The sequence below is a fragment of the Columba livia genome, chromosome 4, assembly GCF_036013475.1.
Source record: "Columba livia isolate bColLiv1 breed racing homer chromosome 4, bColLiv1.pat.W.v2, whole genome shotgun sequence".
Classification (NCBI taxonomy): domain Eukaryota; kingdom Metazoa; phylum Chordata; class Aves; order Columbiformes; family Columbidae; genus Columba; species Columba livia.
Genome location: NC_088605.1, coordinates 72,675,321 through 72,694,563, shown reverse-complemented (window position 1 = coordinate 72,694,563; position 19,243 = coordinate 72,675,321). Strand labels below are relative to the sequence as shown.

The following is a 19,243-nucleotide window of genomic DNA, read 5'->3' as shown; positions in this document are numbered from 1 at the left end:
GGAGAAGAGACCAACCCCCTCCAACCTCCTTTCAGGCAGTTGCAGACAGCGATCAGGTCTCCCCTCAGCTCCTGTTCTCAGGCTGAACAGCCCCAGCTCCCTCAGCCGCTCCTCATCACACTTGTGCTCCAGGCCCCTCACCAGCTTTGTTGCCTCCTCTGCACTCTCTCCAGCACCTCAGTGTCCTTCTTGTGATGAGGGGCAATGTTGCACGTCAATGATTTTTGATAAAGGCTACCGGCACATACTCTTTATCCTCAACAATTCATCTTTCAGACACAACTCTGCATCTACTAGGTAGTATTTAAATGGGCATCAAGCAACAGGAAATCTAACAAGTGTTACCTAGGCAATGTAGGCTGAATGAATCACAGAGCAAAGAGAGAGGAAATACATAGTGCAGGACTGCGTGGGGACTGTTGCACAGTATAAAAATCAGTGTACCATGCACTAGTTGCAGAACTATGAGAACTCAAGACAGTTAGGACAGTTCTTCCACATCAGACGGGTAGTAACAGTTTTGCAATATGACTGGCCAAACAGGTAAGAGAAGTCAAAGATGGGGACACATGCCCACACAACACACCATGGCCTTAAAGCATAGTTTCATTTTCTTTACTTTTACTTTCCTCTACTAAGTTCTACATACTCCTGTGCCAGGGAAAGCACCACAAAAATGCTACATTTTGGGAAAAGACACTTGCATAAACAAATCTTGTTTCACAGAAAAAGTCTGAGCAGACCTTCCGTTGTTTGACTTCTGTTAGGCTTAGCTTCAGTGCTGGTTAATGCTGGACTGTGCAGATGTGATTTTTCTCTCTTTGGGCTTCCCAGATGAGTATAGAAAACAGCACATCCTCAGTTCAAAAAGTCTCAGTCTGATTTTTGCCTCAACATACTTGAGATTTCTGAAGTTTTGTATATATACCAAAGATTGCCCACAGTCAGAGCATAACGAATATTTCATTAATGGAGGTTTTATTGCAAATGTTTCTGAATGCAACAGCAAAATGATAACATATCTACACTGCAACAGTCATAATGAACCTTTCAAAGAGTGGTATAAAAGTGTTTGCCTTTGAGAACATCTTGATGAATAAAAGAATGCTGACGCTTCTGGCTCATTCAAAGAAGAGAATATTAAATCCCTTTAAGCCTTCTCCTCCTAAAAGACTTGCATTTGAAGATATGTCAACTATATTCAGTGAGAGCAAGTTCACTTTGCAGAATAGCAAAGTGACGTTGGAAATGAAATATAGGGAATAGTTAAAATTAAAAAAAAAAAAAAAAGAACAAAAAGCTTAGTAATACCTCAGTTCCAATAGTCTTTGACCTCTTTGCAGGAATCTCTTTATCCTATAGGGAAAGAGAGAAGTAAAGAATTTTATAAAGAACACTAGAGAGCAATACAGTATTCACATAAATATAGACAACAGTAGTTTTCAATGCAATTGAAACATCCCTTTGTGAGCATAAAAGCCTAAAGTATAACTTTTAAAACTAAGTACTCAGTTCTGTTTCATTGTGAAATTATAACCATCCAGATGTTAACACACGAAGATGAAAATGTACAAGGACACATCCACTTTCTCCCAGGTACTAAAAAATGTAAGCAGCAATTTAGGCCTGTCCTGAACTGATTAAAAACACAGTCGTCCTTCTGCTTGGTTGAAAAAGATAAAAAACAATATAAATAAAATCATTATAGAAAATAAGGCTGGAGTTATCCATCATAAAATAAAGCCCACATAGATAGACTAGAGGAGGGAAAGAATATAACACACAACCCCTTATGTCTTCCTCTTGCAAAGAAGGCAAAATTAACAGAGACCTTCACAATTACTCCCTTTCCTGCTGCCCGCTCAGGCGCTTACGTCCTCTGGAATGCTCTTTCTTTGCTCACACACCAAAATGAAATCCTCTCCACATCAATCAGACATCACTGTACTACATTTTGATCTACAGAAAAATCACAGACTATTATCCACCCCTCCAAACCTCAGACTCTAGATGCAAGGACAACAATGCCCCAGGGAACATGTGATGAAAATACCCATTGCTTTTCCAGCAATAGCACCCGCTGAACAGTAATGACTCTCCGAAAGAGACTTACTTCTTCCATTGACTAACATGCTTAGGGTCTGCTGAACAAAAAGGTTTTGTGCATATTTTTAATCTCCCATTTTAAATAATTCAGGAGATTGGTTCATTAGTTCAGAAGTCTCAATCTGAACACGTTACAACTGCTGACCTTTCTCACCATTCATATCAGCCATAGAGACCCAGCAACAAATCAAGAAAACAGCCAAAACCTTCCCAACCTGTTTGTGTAACAAGCATGCCATAATAAGAAAACCTAAGTCTAAACCAAAGACTGGCAGTTCCCACCAGTGACACATAAAACAGGTGTTTCATTATTGCTATAATGAAACTCCAGGGAGTGTGGCTAACAAGACGTGAAAGTGCTCAGCTGCACCTCACGCCTCGTAATTCTCTAAAGGTGCGATTACCACTTCTCTCTTGGGCATTATTGTTGGCGTCCAATTGTAATGCTCCTTTTGGGAATTAAAGAAATACACGCTAAGTTATATAAGTGTGTGCTGTACAACTCCTACTGCAAGGAAATGCACGCTTTTAATTGCAGATATAGAAAAATACCACTTGAACAAAAGTAATAGTAGAAAATTAATTCAAGAGCACGTAAACACAAACCTAAAATGTACAGGAGAACAATCACTCGGCCCTAAATCACTTGGAGACTTAAAGATACACCTAGGCTTGTCTACACAGTAGTCATTATGTTTCACTGCAAGTTACTGAACTCAGTGGAGAAAAATTGGTGGAGTTATCACACCTGTATTACATAAGGAATCAGCCTGAGTTAAAATTGTCCTTTCTGGTGCTATACATTTATCTGTTAATTGCTAAAAAAATATAAAAAATCAAAATTGCATTTTTACCTGAAGAATTTTCTACAAAATAGAAATTTAGAAATTTTAGAAATTTAGAAATTAATTGTATTTCAAGGCATAAATACATACCTCTTTAGATCCAGCAAACAGTGGAATGTCATGAAATGGGGAAATATATTTACCCTCTGCATTCTCTGGAAAACAAAACAAAAAAATAGCATTACGAATCTAAAGATGTGCCATAAGATGATGGTATTGCTAACTATTATGCATTATAGAAATGTATTATATGCCACTATTATGCATGAGTTGAACTTTTTCTGAAGTTTAATTCCAAGGACTGAAAAATAACCTACATGCAGAATAAGAAATTTGATTGTTTCACAAGGATTCATTAGAATCAAAATTGTTGTTTTAGTATTCAACACCACACTTCTCTTCTGACTACCTAGCAATACAAACTATGAAAAGAAGATCCTTTGATTCCCTTTTCTTCTCCTCCCTGGCAATACACAACCATTAAGGGAGGAAACAATACCAATGGATCCTTTCCATAAGTAATCAGTGAATTCCTCTGGGTTTCTAGCAATGTTGCCCTTGTGAATTCACCATGTTTCTAACAAAACTGAGTTTCGTGACCACAAAAAGAAAATCCCCAACTTAGGAGGCCAAAGTCTAGTCAAGAGAACAAGTGGATAATTGAATAACTGCTCAGGCTCTAGAAATGAAACACCACGCCTCAAAACACCAGAAATTGACATTAACTAAAGGGAGGCCCAATCTGCACCTCAGTCTTGTTCCTTTCTACAGTGGGAGCAAGACTCACCGGAGTGGGTGGTTTAACCTTTTCAAACTACTCGGAAACTTTTCAACGTATCAAAAGGCCAAGTACTGCATCGAAACAGAAACATCAACACCACCATAAGGTACTAACGCACTTCAAGGAGTTTCTCCTCTGCTAGCACCCCTCTTCACACTAAAAAAAAAAGCAGACAAGGGATTTCATTTAGCTTTGGGCTGTACTTGAACCACCCCAGCAAAGAGGAGTACATGGCCGTTGTTTTTGCAACTCCTGGAAGCCTCCCAGATGCTCCTCACAAATAAAACCAAGTTTAGTGGTGGGCTGCTCATTTCCACTAACTGAAGTGACGTTCTCTAGACAAACCCCAGCGCTGGCAGCCCCCCAGGGACGGAGCACAAGGGATGTCTGGCAGGGTCCTGCCCACAGGGTACACGACTCCTCCGCTTTCCTCACACCAGCAGACGTCAGAATTAACCGCTTGTAAGTCAATGGACCAAAACCACTGGTGGAGAAGTGGCGCACAAATAGACAACGTTGCTAACAGAATGTGTAATACTGAGACTGCACAGCGCCAGCTCTCACTGGAGCGCTGCCCGTGCCCCCCAGTGCCGCTCACTGCCTCACAGGCCCCTGGGGGCTGCAGCCCCACGTTTTGGGTGGCAGCCAAACACAGGGACAGGACTGTCAGCACCGCAAAGGTGAGGTGAAGCCAGGGCCTCCCAGCCAAGGCTGCCCTTGGGGTCCCAGGGCACCCCCTGGCCACTGTGCCCAGGATGCGTTAGCACTGCATCCCCAGCACCTCCGCCCCAGCAGGGACTCTGGGGAAGGGCACAGCATCCCCTCCAAAAGCGCATCTACCAGGAAATTCCCCGTCTTTCCACACAGAACTGTCCCCCTGCGGCTGGGGGGGTGGCTCAGTGGCGACACCTCAGCCAGCCCGAGAGGCCTCGGCGGGAGCGGGGAGCCGCCACCGCCTCTCCCCGCCGTGCAGCGCACCGAGGCGGGGCAGCAGACGTTTAACGGAGCCCGGGGGCTGCTACTTACTAAAGTAGAGGCGGTAATCGGGAGAGTCGGGCCGCCCCCGCCGCTCCGTGCCGTACCGGGCCATGGCGCCGAGGCAGCGGCACGGCGGCCGCCCCCACCCCGCCGCCAGCAGCCGGACCAGCCCCGCCGACGCGCGCATGATGGCGACGGCCGCCGCCTGCCCTCCCCTTCCTGTGGCCGCCGCGCCGGCCCCCGCCCCGCCTGGCCCGCCGGGACACCGCGCATGGCGGCGGAGGGTGCTGCCGGCTCCCGGGTTGTGCCTGTCCCTGTCCCTTCCTGCCTCAGCGGCGAGGAGAGACAGCCGGCCGCGGCCGCCACCTGAGGGAAGCACGACCGACAGCCCCCTGAGGCACAAAATGGCGGCGTCGCCCCGCACGGGCCCTGTTGAAAAGGCGGGTGGTTTTTCCTGACGGGATGACCGCCGCCGGGAGGTGGCTGCTTAGAATCAGAGAATGATTTCAGTTGGAAGAGACCTTAGAATCATGGAGTTCAACCATAACCCAACCGAACTCCAGCACTAAACCATGTCCCTAAGAACCTCGTCCAAACGGCTTTTAAACCCCTCCTGGGATGGTGACTCCACCACTGCCCTGGGCAGCCTGTTCCAATGCCTGACCACCCTTTCCATGAAGAATTTTTTCCTAATATCCAATCTAAACCTCTCCTGATGCAACTTGAGGCCATTTCCTCTTGTCCCATCACTTGTTACCTGGGAGAAGAGCCCAACCCCTCCATGCTCCAACCTCCTTTCAGGCAGTTGCAGACAGCGATCAGGTCTCCCCTCAGCTCCTGTTCTCAGGCTGAACAGCCCCAGCTCCCTCAGCCGCTCCTCATCACACTTGTGCTCCAGCTCCGTTCCCTCCTCTGCACTCTCTCCAGCACCTCTGAAGAGAAGCTGCTAAATTAATGTACACCGTGATTAATTTACAAAAGACATACCCATCGTTACCCAATTGACATGATAAATGCTTTCTGACCACCCGCAAAATGACGGGATATTTTTCAAGTTTTACATCCTTCTGCATGACAAGAGGGAAACAGAAGATTAAGTCACACGTTGTTTAGAAGCAGAGTGCTTAGTTTATATTTAACTAATAATTAATAGATGTAAGTAATGAACTAAACAATTATAACCAACATAATCAATTATTTTTTAGTATAGATGTATTGTATGTCAACAATTTCAAAACTTGTAAAGCATATGTAATAATTACGTGAATATAACCGATGCAGGAACATCCAGTCCTTTGTGCACTTTGTGGAGGATGATCCCCAGTGTTCCTCAGCACTGATAAAATAAAGAATGCTGCTTAACAGTATAACTGACTCTGCTGTTTATTTCTCTGTTTCAGAATCAGGTGATGGCAGCAGGGTTTTCATCCTTACCTGAGGTCCATGTTGGTGTGAGGACCCTTCCCTGCTGGTCCCCAGGGCGGGAAGGGTTCATTTAATCTTGGCATGTACAGTTTTATGTCACTCAAGCCAGTCCGGGTCTGCAGCACGTACAGGCAGGCTCTGTCCAAGGGTTCCCAAATGCAGATGCATTTTCGTATTGAACCCTGCTGACGCTTAAATTAGATTCTCATCTCTATTGAGGTTGTGCTGTTTTAAATGTTTATTGCCCCTACGTATGATCAGATTCCTTTGAATTCTGTTTTCATCGTTCTTTGAGGAGGATTTTAAACAACTTTCATCCAACGATACAGGTGGTAGTTCTGAGAGTAGTGCCTCTTCATGAATCTTTCCAAAAATCCTGAAAAGGGGCAGAAACCAGTAGTTGTTTTTTATTGGTGCAGACAGTGAGGCAGAACAACTTCTGTTGTTGTCATCACTCAAATCCCGAGCCAGTCATCTTATGTATTCACCTCTAAATGTGGTCAATATTAGCTTTGAATTTTAACTCTGATTTGAATTAACCTGCAAGATAACTCCATGTTATTGTGATTATTTTACACGGTTATTTTAAATGCTATTGGGAATGATTTATTTGCAGCAGAAAGGCTATGTCAATCTCTTCCATCAGACTTAAACAGTATATAACTTCTGTTTATTTGTCCCTTCTACTGTTTGGTAGATCAGATCCCAAAAGAATCAGAATTGTCTGTTTGGCATGTGCAGTAAGGACCCAGAATTATTTTACACCAGACAGGGATATTGTGCTGATGGCCTCAGCCACTGTTCAACCCATGTACTCCTCTGACAGTGGTCTCCTCTGATTTATGCCACTGATTGCTGTATTTGTCACAACAGACTTATCTCCAGCAGAACAGGCAGAGAGGCTATTTGGCAGGCTGATTACCCAACTCCGCAGGAGCTACAAAATAGTGCTTAGTGTTTTGGTGTTTCACCAGGGGAGTTGGCATCGTTCTTCACTGAGTTCAGCAAACACAAGGTCTTCAAGGGTAACCTCTTCACCTGGGAATACGGAGGTGAAATTCCTGATGTACAGTCTCTGTTTGAAGCTCTTCATTTTTTTTTTTTTTTGTCAAAGGGGCAAATAATCTGTTTGTCATGGGGAAGCATAAAATAAAATTAAAAAAAATAAATTCTGTTATAAAAAAAAAGTCTGTTCTGTGCTTTCTTTGAGTTGGCCAACTGCTGAAACAGGTAAGGTTAAACCCAAACATGTGCCATAGGCTTTGCCTTCCACCTCTGCTTAGTTCTGAGCTATCTGGGTTTCGTTTGTGGATGATCAGAACCTTTGAAAATCACTCACTGAGCACGCACACAGTATTTTTACACTTGCAAAGCTGGCAGTTGGGTGTAAGGTTATTCTAGAAGGACTCTAATATGTATTTGTTTCCCTATAGGAGTTGGGAAGTGAAATACACTGCTGTGGCCAAGAGTCCCTGTAAGATGCACAAAGTCTGAGCGCAGAGTTCTCCCCTGCCTTGTGTTGTCAATGTGGTCTTATCTAAAGGTTTCTCACCTGTAATGGGAAATCAGCTGTGAAACACTTGGAATTTATGAAATATAAATGAGGTTCTTTTTAGAGGCATAAATAGCCGCCATGGTGTTACATAGCAAGAGTAGATGATGCAGCAGAAAACCACACAGAAGCCCTGTTAATGCTGCCAGAGCAGACAACGTGATGTTTTAGTACTCTAAGGTATCAAAAATTCTCCTAATACTGCAGAAATTGTAATAAAGCTCTAAATAGATTTGACTGTATTTCTCAGTATTATGTATTTTATTATATAGGCCATGGCAGAAGTACGCACAGTACTCCTCAGGTCAGATTTGGGTAAGACCAGCTTCCTGGTGAGAATAAATTTGCCTAACATTCTTGAATCTTTGAAACAAATGAATGTTTTGATTCCAGTATCTACCTCAAGCAAATCCTCCAGAACTACCAAGGCTTTTACTACCAAGATATCATTTCACCTCTTTTTATTCCCGAGCATTTTACATCCAGCTCCTTGAAGTAGCATTCCAGTTGGGCCAGCAAAATGCGTGTGATCCCATCCATTAACCTTGAAACAGCTCCCACTGAAAGACAATGAAAATATTGCTATTTATTTCAATGGAATTAGAGGCAGGTCCTTAAGACTTAAGTAGGCCTTACATGGTACTTAGGTTTTATGCTTGCCCTCTGTGCAGGGGTGAATCTCATTCCAGCAGAATGCCACTGGAGTATAGCAAAAACTAGCAGCAGTATAATCACCTAAGCCTGAAGGACATCCTTACTTTAAAAGTTTGTACTCTGCAGTGTACATTTAATTTATTTTATGTATATTTATGTATATATATATATACACATGTATATATAAAACTAGTGGTTTGCCTATGAAAATGTTGTGCAAATTAAATGCAGAAAATGTCTATATTATAATTTAAAAAAAATACAAAAACACATCAAAAACCAAACAACGGTTTCTTTTCCTCCTGAATGAAAATAATTTTCATCTCTTCAGCTAATAAGGCTTTGAAGAATTCCATTAGTACCACTATGTGCTATTTCAGTGCGTTTGCTCTTGACTGGTGATCACATCATTACCATTAAATTGTGCTGTAATGTGACTTCTATCTCCGTGGCTTATAAGACCATTAATCTGAAGGAATCAATTCTTGGCAGCCTTCTATTTGACTGCTACCTGGGTGCAGACGACCAGCAGTCGCAGACACCCGTCCTCGCTGTCCAACCGCCTCGGCGAGGAGGTCACTGCCCGCATTTGCCTGCCAGCGCTCACCGTTCAGCCGTCACCGCGTCACCGAGAAGCTGATGGGTCGGCTCGTGTCAGCGCTCCCTAGTGCAGATCAAGCCAAGCAAGACTTGCCGAGGCAGCGTAGGGACGTGGGCTGAGTTAGTCAGGCTGCTTTTTGGCCAAAAGAAGTTAAGGAGCGTTAACAACTCCTTCTGCAGATCTTTGCACTGACAGTCTGCATCAGGAGGAGGATGACGAGGTGTTGGAGTCAGTAACCTCTTCCATTGGCACCACTGGATTTGGGAGAGGGTCTCTATTTGTATTTTACACGCTGACAAATGCCTGGTGGCTGCAAAAGACTACATCATCTAACTGAAGGGAACAAATTGTGTATTTTGGGAAGCAGAATTAAGTTTGTCGGGTTATGTGAAATATTGTGTCCAGTTGTGGCCCCTCAGTTCCAGCAGGACAGGGAACTGCTGGAGAGAGTCCAGCGCAGGGCAACAAAGATGCTGAAGGGAGTGGAGCATCATTCGTGTGAGGAAAGGCTGAGGGAGCTGGGGCTCTGGAGCTGGAGGAGACTGAGGGGCGACCTCATTAATGTTTATAAATATATAACGGGTGAGTGTCATGAGGATGGAGCCAGGCTCTTCTCAGTGACAGCCAATGGTAAGACAAGGGGTAATGGATACAAACTGGAACACAGGAGGTTCCACTTAAATATGAGAAGAAACTTCTTCTCAGTGAGGGTGGCAGAGCCTGGCCCAGGATGCCCAGGGGGTTGTGGAGTCTCCTTCTCTGCAGACATTCCAACCCGCCTGGACACCTTCCTGTGTAACCTCATCTGGGTGTTCCTGCTCCATGGGGGGATTGCACTGGATAAGCTTTCCAGGTCCCTTCCAACCCCTGACATTCTGTGATTCTGTTAGTTTCCATCTCAATGTAAATAAAGACAGAAGCTCCTATCCCAAAGAAGCTAAGGACCTTCGAACAGATTGTGAATCCTTTTTTTGTAGCGATAAACTCGCTTCAGTAACCCTATTGCTTTAAAAAGTCTGGTGCTCTGTATTTATTCAAAAATCATTTTTAGTCATAATATTTGCTACTGTGTGTAGTAAGATGTCAAGTTTACACTCTGTTTTTATCTGAATACATTGTTTCTCTGAGCTATTAGTTTCAGTTTTAACCATGCATTTTGTTAGGCTCCCCATAATGTATGTTAGGATTCACTTGCCGGATAAACTTATCTGGACCTCTGCCTAAAAAGTGATTTGCCTGTCAAGCGGCCAGGACACTGTGGCTGAGTCAAGCTCCATCAGATACGCTCAGTTCTTGCCTGCTGGGCATATGTACTGAGTTCATTTTAAGCCCCATGAACCAAGGATTTTCAGCCTACTGTAACTCCCACCAAAACTTGTTTTTGAGTATGAACTGAAACTCATCTTTTTTTCAAGACTCTTATCTTTGTTAGTCCAAAGCGACTTCCCCATCACAAAGCAGAAATCACCAAATTGTCGTCTTTCCCATTCATCCTTTCATTTGTTCTTTCATGTACGTGCACATACACAAAAAGAGAGAGAAAAATGATTCCAGTTCAGCTGTAAAACTACTGTCTGGAAACATAAAGTTTCAGTGTGAAGCTGCAAATCTATGATCATTCAAAACAGAGACCTAGAAGGAAAATCTTGCCTATCACTCATGACAGTCTTTTTTAGGCTCCATTCTCCTCGTGATTTGTGAATTGCCAAACATAAGGTTCTCAAAGAATCCCACAGAAAATTTTTCATCTTTGGTAATTTCTACACCCCCCTATTTTACATCGAAATGGAACGATAATGAAGATTCATCTTCCTCTCCTTTTATCTGTGCCTTGCTCACTTGCTTGTCTCTCCTCATTAGCTTTGATATCACAGTGCCATCTACTTGATCAACAGAATCAGGTTATTTTCCTTAGGAAATAACTGCCTGGCTGTAACCCCACAGAAATGGAAGGGCTGCCGGGTTCCTCAGCCAGTTCTCCTCTTCAGCACCTCCCAGCCCCTTGCACAGACTGACACAAAGCCCCAGCTGGACACTGATGGATCCGCTGGTGCTGTGAGGACAATTCAAGCCCTGCCGACCCTTTTCTCAGCATCTCCTCTCCGGCAGGTGTTTCGTTTTGAGAGCCAGGTCCCTCTCTCCAGGCAGAAAACTCATCTGCCTTTTGTATATGTAAACTCGGGCAGAGCCTTTGTTGGGAGTAAGAAAGCTTTGCAGCAGTCGGAGGAGATGGATTGAATAGCCTGATAGGTTGAGCCATCCCTTCCTAAAAATACCCACAGCCTAGCCTGAGCCCCAACAGGCATCTGCTCTATTAATTTCTCCTACAAATATTTAGACAAGAAACACTACAGACAGGCCTAAAATAAATGATCGCTGTGCACTTACTTCTAGAGACCCGTTTCTCTACAGGAATCACCAGTCTGGCAAGATCAACAACAGGAGTGAAGGTGACACTGCCACACTAAGTAACTTTTCACCCACAAGACAGGCTTTTTTCTCTTCTGGTACAACTGAAAGATGTTTGAAGATTTTTTTTTTCTTTCTGTGTATATTTCAAAGTAATTTTGATTCATTCATTGTGAAATATCAATGTGTAGACTCCAATTTTACCTGTCCTCAAGCCTTCCTTTTTTGATTGCTTTTATCCTCACCCATCACTTTGTTCTTACCTTCTCAGTATAGCTGCAGCAGGTGGGGTGTAGCAACAGTGCTCAAAGTCCTCGCTGGGCCTTACGTGTGGTTCTCCTTATCAAAGCCTCAACTTTTTGTCCCTCAGAGGACATCTTCGCTATGATTGATATGACTGATATGATCTGTGCCTCCACGCAATGGGAGGAGGCACTGGAGTCACCCCACAGCACCATTTTTCCTATGCGCTCTGGGGTATTAAGTTATAAAGAAATCTCCTGTAACAGCTGTGAGGTATTACAAGAAAACAAATAACTGTTTGCTTACTTAATGGCCATCAGTCTTCATGGCGCTCCCAGTTGGTTTACAGCTCAAGACTGAGATAAAGGTTAGCATTGACCGTGCAACAATAACCTCTTATATGTGACTAATACAGTTGCTTGGGAACACAATGCCAATATTTTCTCCGTTGACACCAGCACCTGTTGTGTCCCTTAAGCAGGGTGGCTTCTGTGCAAATAACTCCTATGTGAGCGCTCACATCTACTGGATTCCAGTTTGCTTTGTGGAACGAAATGAGCACAACACAGAGCGGTTAAAGAGATTTTCACATTAATTGTAAAAAGAGCGTTTTGTCTGCTTAGATGCCAAGTACTGCCTCTTGTTTTACGAATTAGTGACTTTGATACTGCTTTACCATCAGTTGTCACTGAAGACAGAAGGGAGCAGGCGTGATTTGGAAACTGAGAGAGGGTTGTTCGTACTATTGCGAATGGTAGCTGAAGTAGAGTACTTCACATACAGTTCTGATCATGTTTTCTGTGCCGTTTTGTTAGAGTCCAGGTAAAGTGCAGTAAAGAGTAATAAGAGTTTATAGGGGTATCTTGCTCAAAAACGCATCTCGTTTTTACATATTCCTCCCACTGACTGCACGGGCACAGGTCATTACTGTAAAGTGATCATCGGATTTAACATGATAATGAATGAACCAGGATGTGTCTCAAACCTCCTTCCCTCCAAAGGTGATAGAGAAGGCACCAGTCCTGAAGGCACCCCCCTCACCTGGAGTATTATGCTATTTTCAGCCTTTTCCACGCTGAGTGACACAGAGGAGATGTTTGGAGGTTGGTGAAGGTATTCATCTACATTTCCAAACTGCGGCGTAAGCTGGCCCTGGGCTCCTGGCTGCCTCAGAAGTAGCGCTGCTGAAGCCAGGGAAACCATTGCAAGTACCAAGGCAGCAGCAAACCACAGCCAGCTTTCCCTGCAACCATTCCCTTGCTGAACAAACACATACCTTCTCACACTCCGCAACTGAGCTGAGGAGGAAGAGGAAGGCAACTTTTGCATGTGGGCAGATTGCTGTCGTTATAAACACCTGAACAAACTTTACTATATGCTATCTTGGCTGCAACTCTGCGCATGTGGCAGAGAACCTACGAAGCCAAGAATGTATAAATTTGCTCTTCAACCTCCACCCAGCCAAAATATATTCCCCAGTTCTTCCCCCAAACCATCTTAATTTAAATAAACAGAATGAAATCTCATATAAATGGTGGGATCTGTGTCTTGAAAAGCATGACACCGTAAAATCCTGGCTGGGGGAAATACCTTCTCTGAGCAATGCTGGGTCAGCCTGAGCCCCAGCTGCCCACATGTGCCCTGCACTGTCCCCTGCCTTACGCTGCCACAACTATTTGCGTAGTACGGATGAACTAAACAGGAGCACGGATCCAGATGGAAAACAGCCCAGGGGAAAGGGTGGAGGGAGGAAGTTTTCAGCCAGATCAGTTCCTCCATCTCATCTCAAATGCGGGTGTTTACACTCTGCAGCAATTGTGGGAACAGAATTATCCAGGGGAGGGGGGCCATTGGGGTGGTGACTGTTTAAACCTGTTTTACCGCACTTGGTGAATGCTAAGCCATTGCTTTGGAAAAAAACCCTCAGAAAGTCCCCAGTGTAAGGAAATGGGGTTGTTGATTTCCCTCAGCACCCACCTTAATCTGTTTACTTGTTGCTGGGGTTTTGATGGTTGTCACAGGGTGTCACTGGGTCAGTCTCTGCGTACGCCTCTCCTCACTGTCACCACTGCTTTGCTTTTCAAGGAACTGTTGTGATCTGCCTTGCAAAACAGAAAGAGTTTCTTAGGGAATATCAAAGAGGAGGCGAGACGTCACACATGAATTGCCTACGTAATATGTGACTTCTCTGCGTTAGCACAAAAGTCTTCCCAGTATCACCCTCGCCTCTTTATTCCTCTGCCAGTCTGTGTTTGGGCTGGACACTTTGTGCTGCACTGGCACAGCGCTGCAGTTTGACGTCGTAAATTGCTGAACAGTTTCGTAACCTTTTCCTTTCACTGCTGGGTTAAAACGCGGGGCTTTCATCAGGAGGTTGCATCACAGGACCAGCTTCTTAAAGACAAATAAAACTTGGAAAGGAGGTTACGCTACTACATCGCATCCCCGCTTGTGTTTTACTACGCAGTCCTTTGGGGACACAGCATGGCGACGCTAAAGCAATACGCTCTGCCAGCGTGTGTCAGAGGGACGTGAATCAGCGTATGTCGGGGGGACGTGAATGTGTCCCCTGGCAGATGCTGTGGCAATGAGCGTGCGTGACACTGACACCGATTAGGCTGCGCCATGGGGCTCCCGCCGGGCAGGGAGGGCTGCAGGGGGTGGGTATCACAGCAGCAGCAGTGATTGCTACTGATGGCTGCTGGGGCTCTTCCCAGGATAAGTCCGATCCAGGCTCAGATGCCAGCAGCTCCTGCTGTTTTAACATGAGCTTGATTAGACTGGCGCTACGGAGGATCACTAGACAGTCCCTGCATGCCAGAGGCTAACAGACAGGATAATAAGATTCTTCCAGGGGCTGATCCAGAGGTATTACGAGCAGGTGTTATGGTGTCCAGTTCCTCAGCCATCTAAGCACAGTGATTTGTTACGACAGCCTCCGTGGGTCCTTGGCAGGCTTTCGTGTCACCTCTCTCTGCGTAGTGTAACACAGGACACATCCTGATTTGAAATGAACCTTGGCTCCGTGCTGCTTGAGGGGTTTTCATCTCACTCCCACCCTTTTTCTTCATTGTGCTGGTGGATCGGTGTCCCTTCAAACCTGTAGATCAGGATTTACCAGCCTGAAGGCTACCCATCTTGTTGGGGTCAGGAGCCTGGTAAATGCAGTTTGATACGTGCGGGGTTGGTGTCCTTGCTGCGCTGCAGGTTGGGCACTTCGGGGAAGGAGAAGGAACGAGGGTCAAGGTGGTGGCTGCTCTTCCCTTCCCCTTTGCCTGCCCTCTCTTTCCCCGCTGCCCTGGCAGCACAGAAAGGGAAGGCGTCCGATGAAAGCGTGGCCGTGCCCTGCGACACTCGGGCATCGCGCTGCCAGCGCACGGCAGGGGCAGCCCATGCAAGGCCATGAGAATGCGGCTGCACTTGGGGGTGCCGGCACCCACGGCCCTGCAGCAGGGTGAGGTTCCGTGGAGCGGGGAAAGCGGGCTGGAAACGGCCGCTGTTTTGGGGCTGGCTCTGAAACCGGCCCCGCCGGGCGCGCTTGCACACAGGGCAGGTGAATGCAAACACCGCCCGGGGCGGCAGCTTGCCGGGGGTGGAGCTGCTCCAGCACAGGTGGCAGGGCTGAGCCCGGGGCCCTGCGCTGCCTGGGGAGCCCTGATCCAAAACCAAGCCCAAAGCCACCAGCCTTCACCTGGGCAGGGAGATCACCTCCCTAAAAATCAAGCTATTGTCCCCTCCCCAGCCACTGCCACCACCAAGCCATGGCGAACACAGACTGCCCGGGGAAGGAAGGCGTGGGGAGCAGGAGGAGGAATTTGACCTTGCTGAGGAACAAGCTGTACATGGGGGAGAGGAGGAGGACAGAGCCCGTGGTGGAGGGCACTGCCGCCACCGGGGACCACGGCGCCTTGAGGAGGAGTCAGTCGGACAGGACAGAGTACAGCCAGAAGTTACAAGGTACAGGGGACGCTTGGTTGGTGCTCTGCTGCGAGAGATGCGCTGGGCTGGGGTGGGATCTCGACGCCCTCCAGCCTGCAGCCTTGAGATGATGAAGGGCATGTCGATCATAGCTGGAATGAACAACAGCCCCCTCTCACCCCTGCCCCCCGCTTCCAGGGGGTGAAAAGTTTCCCCTAATTTTTCTATATAATGTCGTGCAGACAGGATGCAAAATCGAAGGGTTTGGTGTGTTCCTGCAAAACCCATATGCAACCAGGATCTTTCTCCTTTGTCACCAGGATGTATTTGCAACACAAACAGTAATGTGAAAATACGATGGCTCCATCCTATCTTTCTTTAGTTGTTGTATCAAGTGGGATATATATATATATGTATATATATATACACATATACACACCAACCAATTAGAAGCATCAAGGGTGTTTTTTTCTTTCAGTTAAAAATACCAGGATCTATAATGTGTTTATCTGTTGTTCAGATTGTACAAGCCTGAACTGAAGTACATCCAAATACATGTTTTGATGGATATGCTGATTCAAAGCACATTATTATAGAGAAGGTTTCTTTTCAAATAACCAAATTGCATCTGGACTGGAAATTGGCAAATTATGTCTGTATTGGGCCTGTCAATGAAAAATTAAATGTGATGCCACAAATTGAGGAAAAGCATGAAGAATGTGTGTGGCTATTTCTGGGAGTGCTCTGGAACACAGACTTCTGAATTTCTGTTAGTTTCCAGGGTCTCGTCACAAATGCCGGGTTTGACTATTATTACCATATGCATATCACTAATAGTGATTTAACTGCCTAGTGACAGTCACTCTTGTGGCAATAATCCTTTATGGGGAAATAAAATAGGAAAATACTTTGGGTTGCTGTATTATGGTTTTGATGCATTTAATTAGGAAGTAGCATTACTTCAGAGAGACAATAAAAGCAGCAAATAAAATAATAAGCATTAAAATAATAGGGTTTCTATGGGGGCTGCATACACTGAGGACAACAGAGCGGTTCATCGATTATGTTGTTCCCTCCTTGCAATAGCTAATCAATGAGAAGATGAAGAATTGTCGGTTAAGTCAGGCGTGTGCTGCAGGGATTTGGCAGAGGTGTTGCAAGGTACGAGCGTGGATCGCCATGGTTGGGCAGGCAAGGTCCTGGCAGACGTCCCACCAAAACAGCAGCTTTTTACTCATGAAGGGGGTTGCCCAGGTGAGGTTGAAGTTGTCAGAGCAGTATCCAGCAAAAGTGTGAGATTTTCTGTCCCATGTCAGGTGTATTAAGCTGTGAACGTCTCCTGTTTAAAATCTGGAGCAAAGGAGGAGGAAGCCTCGGTAGTCACGGCAGAGCATGAGGTTATGTTTATGGCAGCGGTCCAAGGAAACGGTAAATCCAGCTTTACAGCTCCTGCCACCAGCTGAGACTGCCACAGCCACCTATTGCAAAGCACTGGTCTGCTGATGGCTCATTCTGCTTGCTCATGTTTGTTCAAGAAAAATGGTGATGGGTTAACAAGGTACCGGGAGGCTTTATATTGGATTAGAAGTCGCTTGTCCTCAGAGTGAAAATACAAAGTCGGTAGAAATTCCTATGAAGTGTATTTACGGTCTTGAGAGAAATAAATGGTTGTGTGCCAAGGCCTGATCTGGATCAAATTTTGCTGAGCTAGATGTGCCTGAATCTGATAACGATCACGGATCTCAGACCTCATGTGCTCCCTGCCAGCGCTGACGATGTGCTATGACTGAACGCCTTTATGTTCTTCATTTTTCTCACCAGCACTTGGATGCAAACCAGCTTACTCCAAAGTGAGGGAAGTGGGTTTGTTGGCACAAAGCTTTTGAGTTCTCCATTCTTGGTAAGAAAACCCAACAGATGTGTTGGAGACATAAATGGCCTGGTTTGTATCACCAGAGCGGGACTCTCCCATCACCCTAGAATGGTAAATGCTTTGCAAAAATATACGGATGGCAATAATTTGCACTTGCCTCCCATATGAATTGGAGGAAAAGCTCTTGTGTTTAATCGCGCCTCCCTTCTATAGTCCCCTGTTAATAGCCTTTCTAGCACACAGTCTGCAGAACCGTGGTTGGCATTAGCATGGACAAGGATGTCTAAGACAGGAGCAAACCCTACAGAACGGAATCCCCCATCAGCAGGGGTGGGAAGCCGAGAGTCAGAGGCTGCGGGGCGCCCATCGCTGCTAGTGGCAGGGAACACAGGCACCACGCTGTCCTAACTCGGCAATGCCTCTGTCAGAGTTACAGCACGTTTGTGCGCGGTAAAGCATGGGTGAGACAGCTCTTGAGGGCCCGTCCAGCCCTCTGCGTGCTTTGAGTGGTTCTCTGAGTAGAAACCAGGCTGTTGCCTCCCCCCGCCAGCCATTTCCAGCAGCTCTGAAGTACATACGTGCTCAAAGTGCAGCTCGGTGTGCTAGAAAAACAGGTCCCCAAATAAAAGCCTATAAACAAATAAAACCCAAACAAACCAAAAGCATGTGAACAAGCAGTCAGGCATGCAAACTCCTGACAATTCCATTTCTGCCCTTGGATTTCTCTTAAGTTTTTCTATTTTATACAGAATCCAAAATATTTTCTATAAAGAGTGGGGAAGGGTGCGTACCACCCAGATCTCCAGGGTAATCAAGGTGGTTTGTGCTGCGAGTCTACAAACATCAGCACAAAAGCATTGTCAAAGGTGCAAACCTCTGCAAGTGTTGTTCACTTTAAAATTAAGGATTCATTAAAAACACAAGAAAGTATTTTCATTGTTAATTATTGTACTAGAGACTTCTATTCAATACCTTATCTGGTGTGAATGGCCATGCAACACCTCCTGGCTTTGTTCTTTTTAAAAAGGAAACAAGATGCAAAGTAACCATTATATTCTCAAAGAGCTTGGCAAGCATTAGTGCATTTATTTCAACTCATCCTGTGAGATAATCAGATGCCTGCAGCCCCGTTTTAGACAGGGGAAAATAAGTGATTGCTATCAGAGGACAGGTTTGTGATACAACCATGCAGTCATCTGCAACTCACTCTTAGATGAGCCCAGACATACCTTGATCAAGCCATATATGTTTTTTCTTCCATAGTTCTCCATCTGCTAGACAGAAGCATCATTTTTCTAAAGAGGGAAGAATGAGGTTAAGTAAGATACATTAACTATATTAATATCTATGTATTGCATTAATGTTGGGATAGGTCTTTGAATTAATGTGAAGCTACCGTTCTGTGAGTACCTATGTATTTCGGTAAGAGCAGTTTGCTTGATGTAGTTATCAGCACATAAATGTTTGTATGATGGGGACAGATGCTATCAACCAAAAAAGGCAGACCATGAAAAGGAATTTAAAACGTAGTTCACTGTCTGTTAGGTTTTGGACAGATTGTTGGTTTTTGTTAATAATCATACTCCGAACTCATGCTTGGTGTGAAAAATGAGCTATAGAAAATAGTGGGTTTCCAGAAGGAATCAGAGATCACATTTGCAGTGTTCAGCAAGACAACACATGCTTTGAAAATAATCCTTGTCTTGCAAATCTATCACATATTAACTCAATAACTTTAGCTGAGAATAGGTCAACTGCACTGTTAAATGGTTTGCACATGCCTCAATTTAAAATACACCAGTGACATACATGTAATACAGTGACTCAGATCACACAGATACCACAATATACGGCCTCA

General features: G+C 45.1%; 2 protein-coding genes and 2 long non-coding RNA genes across 4 annotated transcripts in view; 1 reads left to right on the top strand and 3 right to left on the bottom strand.

The window, feature by feature from the left end:
• PPA2 (inorganic pyrophosphatase 2) overlaps window positions 1-4,921 on the bottom strand; it is a 34,140-nt gene extending 29,219 nt beyond the window's left edge. The window contains exons 1-3 of the mRNA XM_065062815.1: window positions 4,759-4,921; window positions 3,042-3,106; window positions 1,312-1,356 (exon numbers count right to left, since the gene is read on the bottom strand). Of these exons, the coding sequence (XP_064918887.1) occupies window positions 1,312-1,356; window positions 3,042-3,106; window positions 4,759-4,897 (249 nt within the window). The 5' untranslated portion in view covers window positions 4,898-4,921. The remainder of the gene's footprint in view (window positions 1-1,311; window positions 1,357-3,041; window positions 3,107-4,758) is intronic.
• A 900-nt stretch (window positions 4,922-5,821) lies between these two features.
• On the bottom strand, window positions 5,822-13,973 carry LOC110356372 (uncharacterized). The gene is made up of 3 exons (XR_002409581.2): window positions 13,572-13,973; window positions 8,143-8,247; window positions 5,822-6,511 (listed from the first exon to the last, which is right to left on the bottom strand). It is a non-coding gene; the product is annotated as an uncharacterized LOC110356372 (long non-coding RNA).
• Window positions 13,974-15,196: 1,223 nt separating this feature from the next.
• ARHGEF38 (Rho guanine nucleotide exchange factor 38) overlaps window positions 15,197-19,243 on the top strand; it is a 34,053-nt gene continuing 30,006 nt past the window's right edge. Inside the window, exon 1 of the mRNA XM_005515257.4 lies at window positions 15,197-15,551. Coding sequence (XP_005515314.4) covers window positions 15,356-15,551 — 196 coding nt within the window. The 5' untranslated portion in view covers window positions 15,197-15,355. The remainder of the gene's footprint in view (window positions 15,552-19,243) is intronic.
• The window catches only part of LOC110356313 (uncharacterized), a 31,279-nt gene continuing 28,462 nt past the window's right edge, over window positions 16,427-19,243 (bottom strand). The window contains exon 5 of the long non-coding RNA XR_010472577.1: window positions 16,427-18,680. This is a non-coding gene — a long non-coding RNA (uncharacterized LOC110356313). The remainder of the gene's footprint in view (window positions 18,681-19,243) is intronic.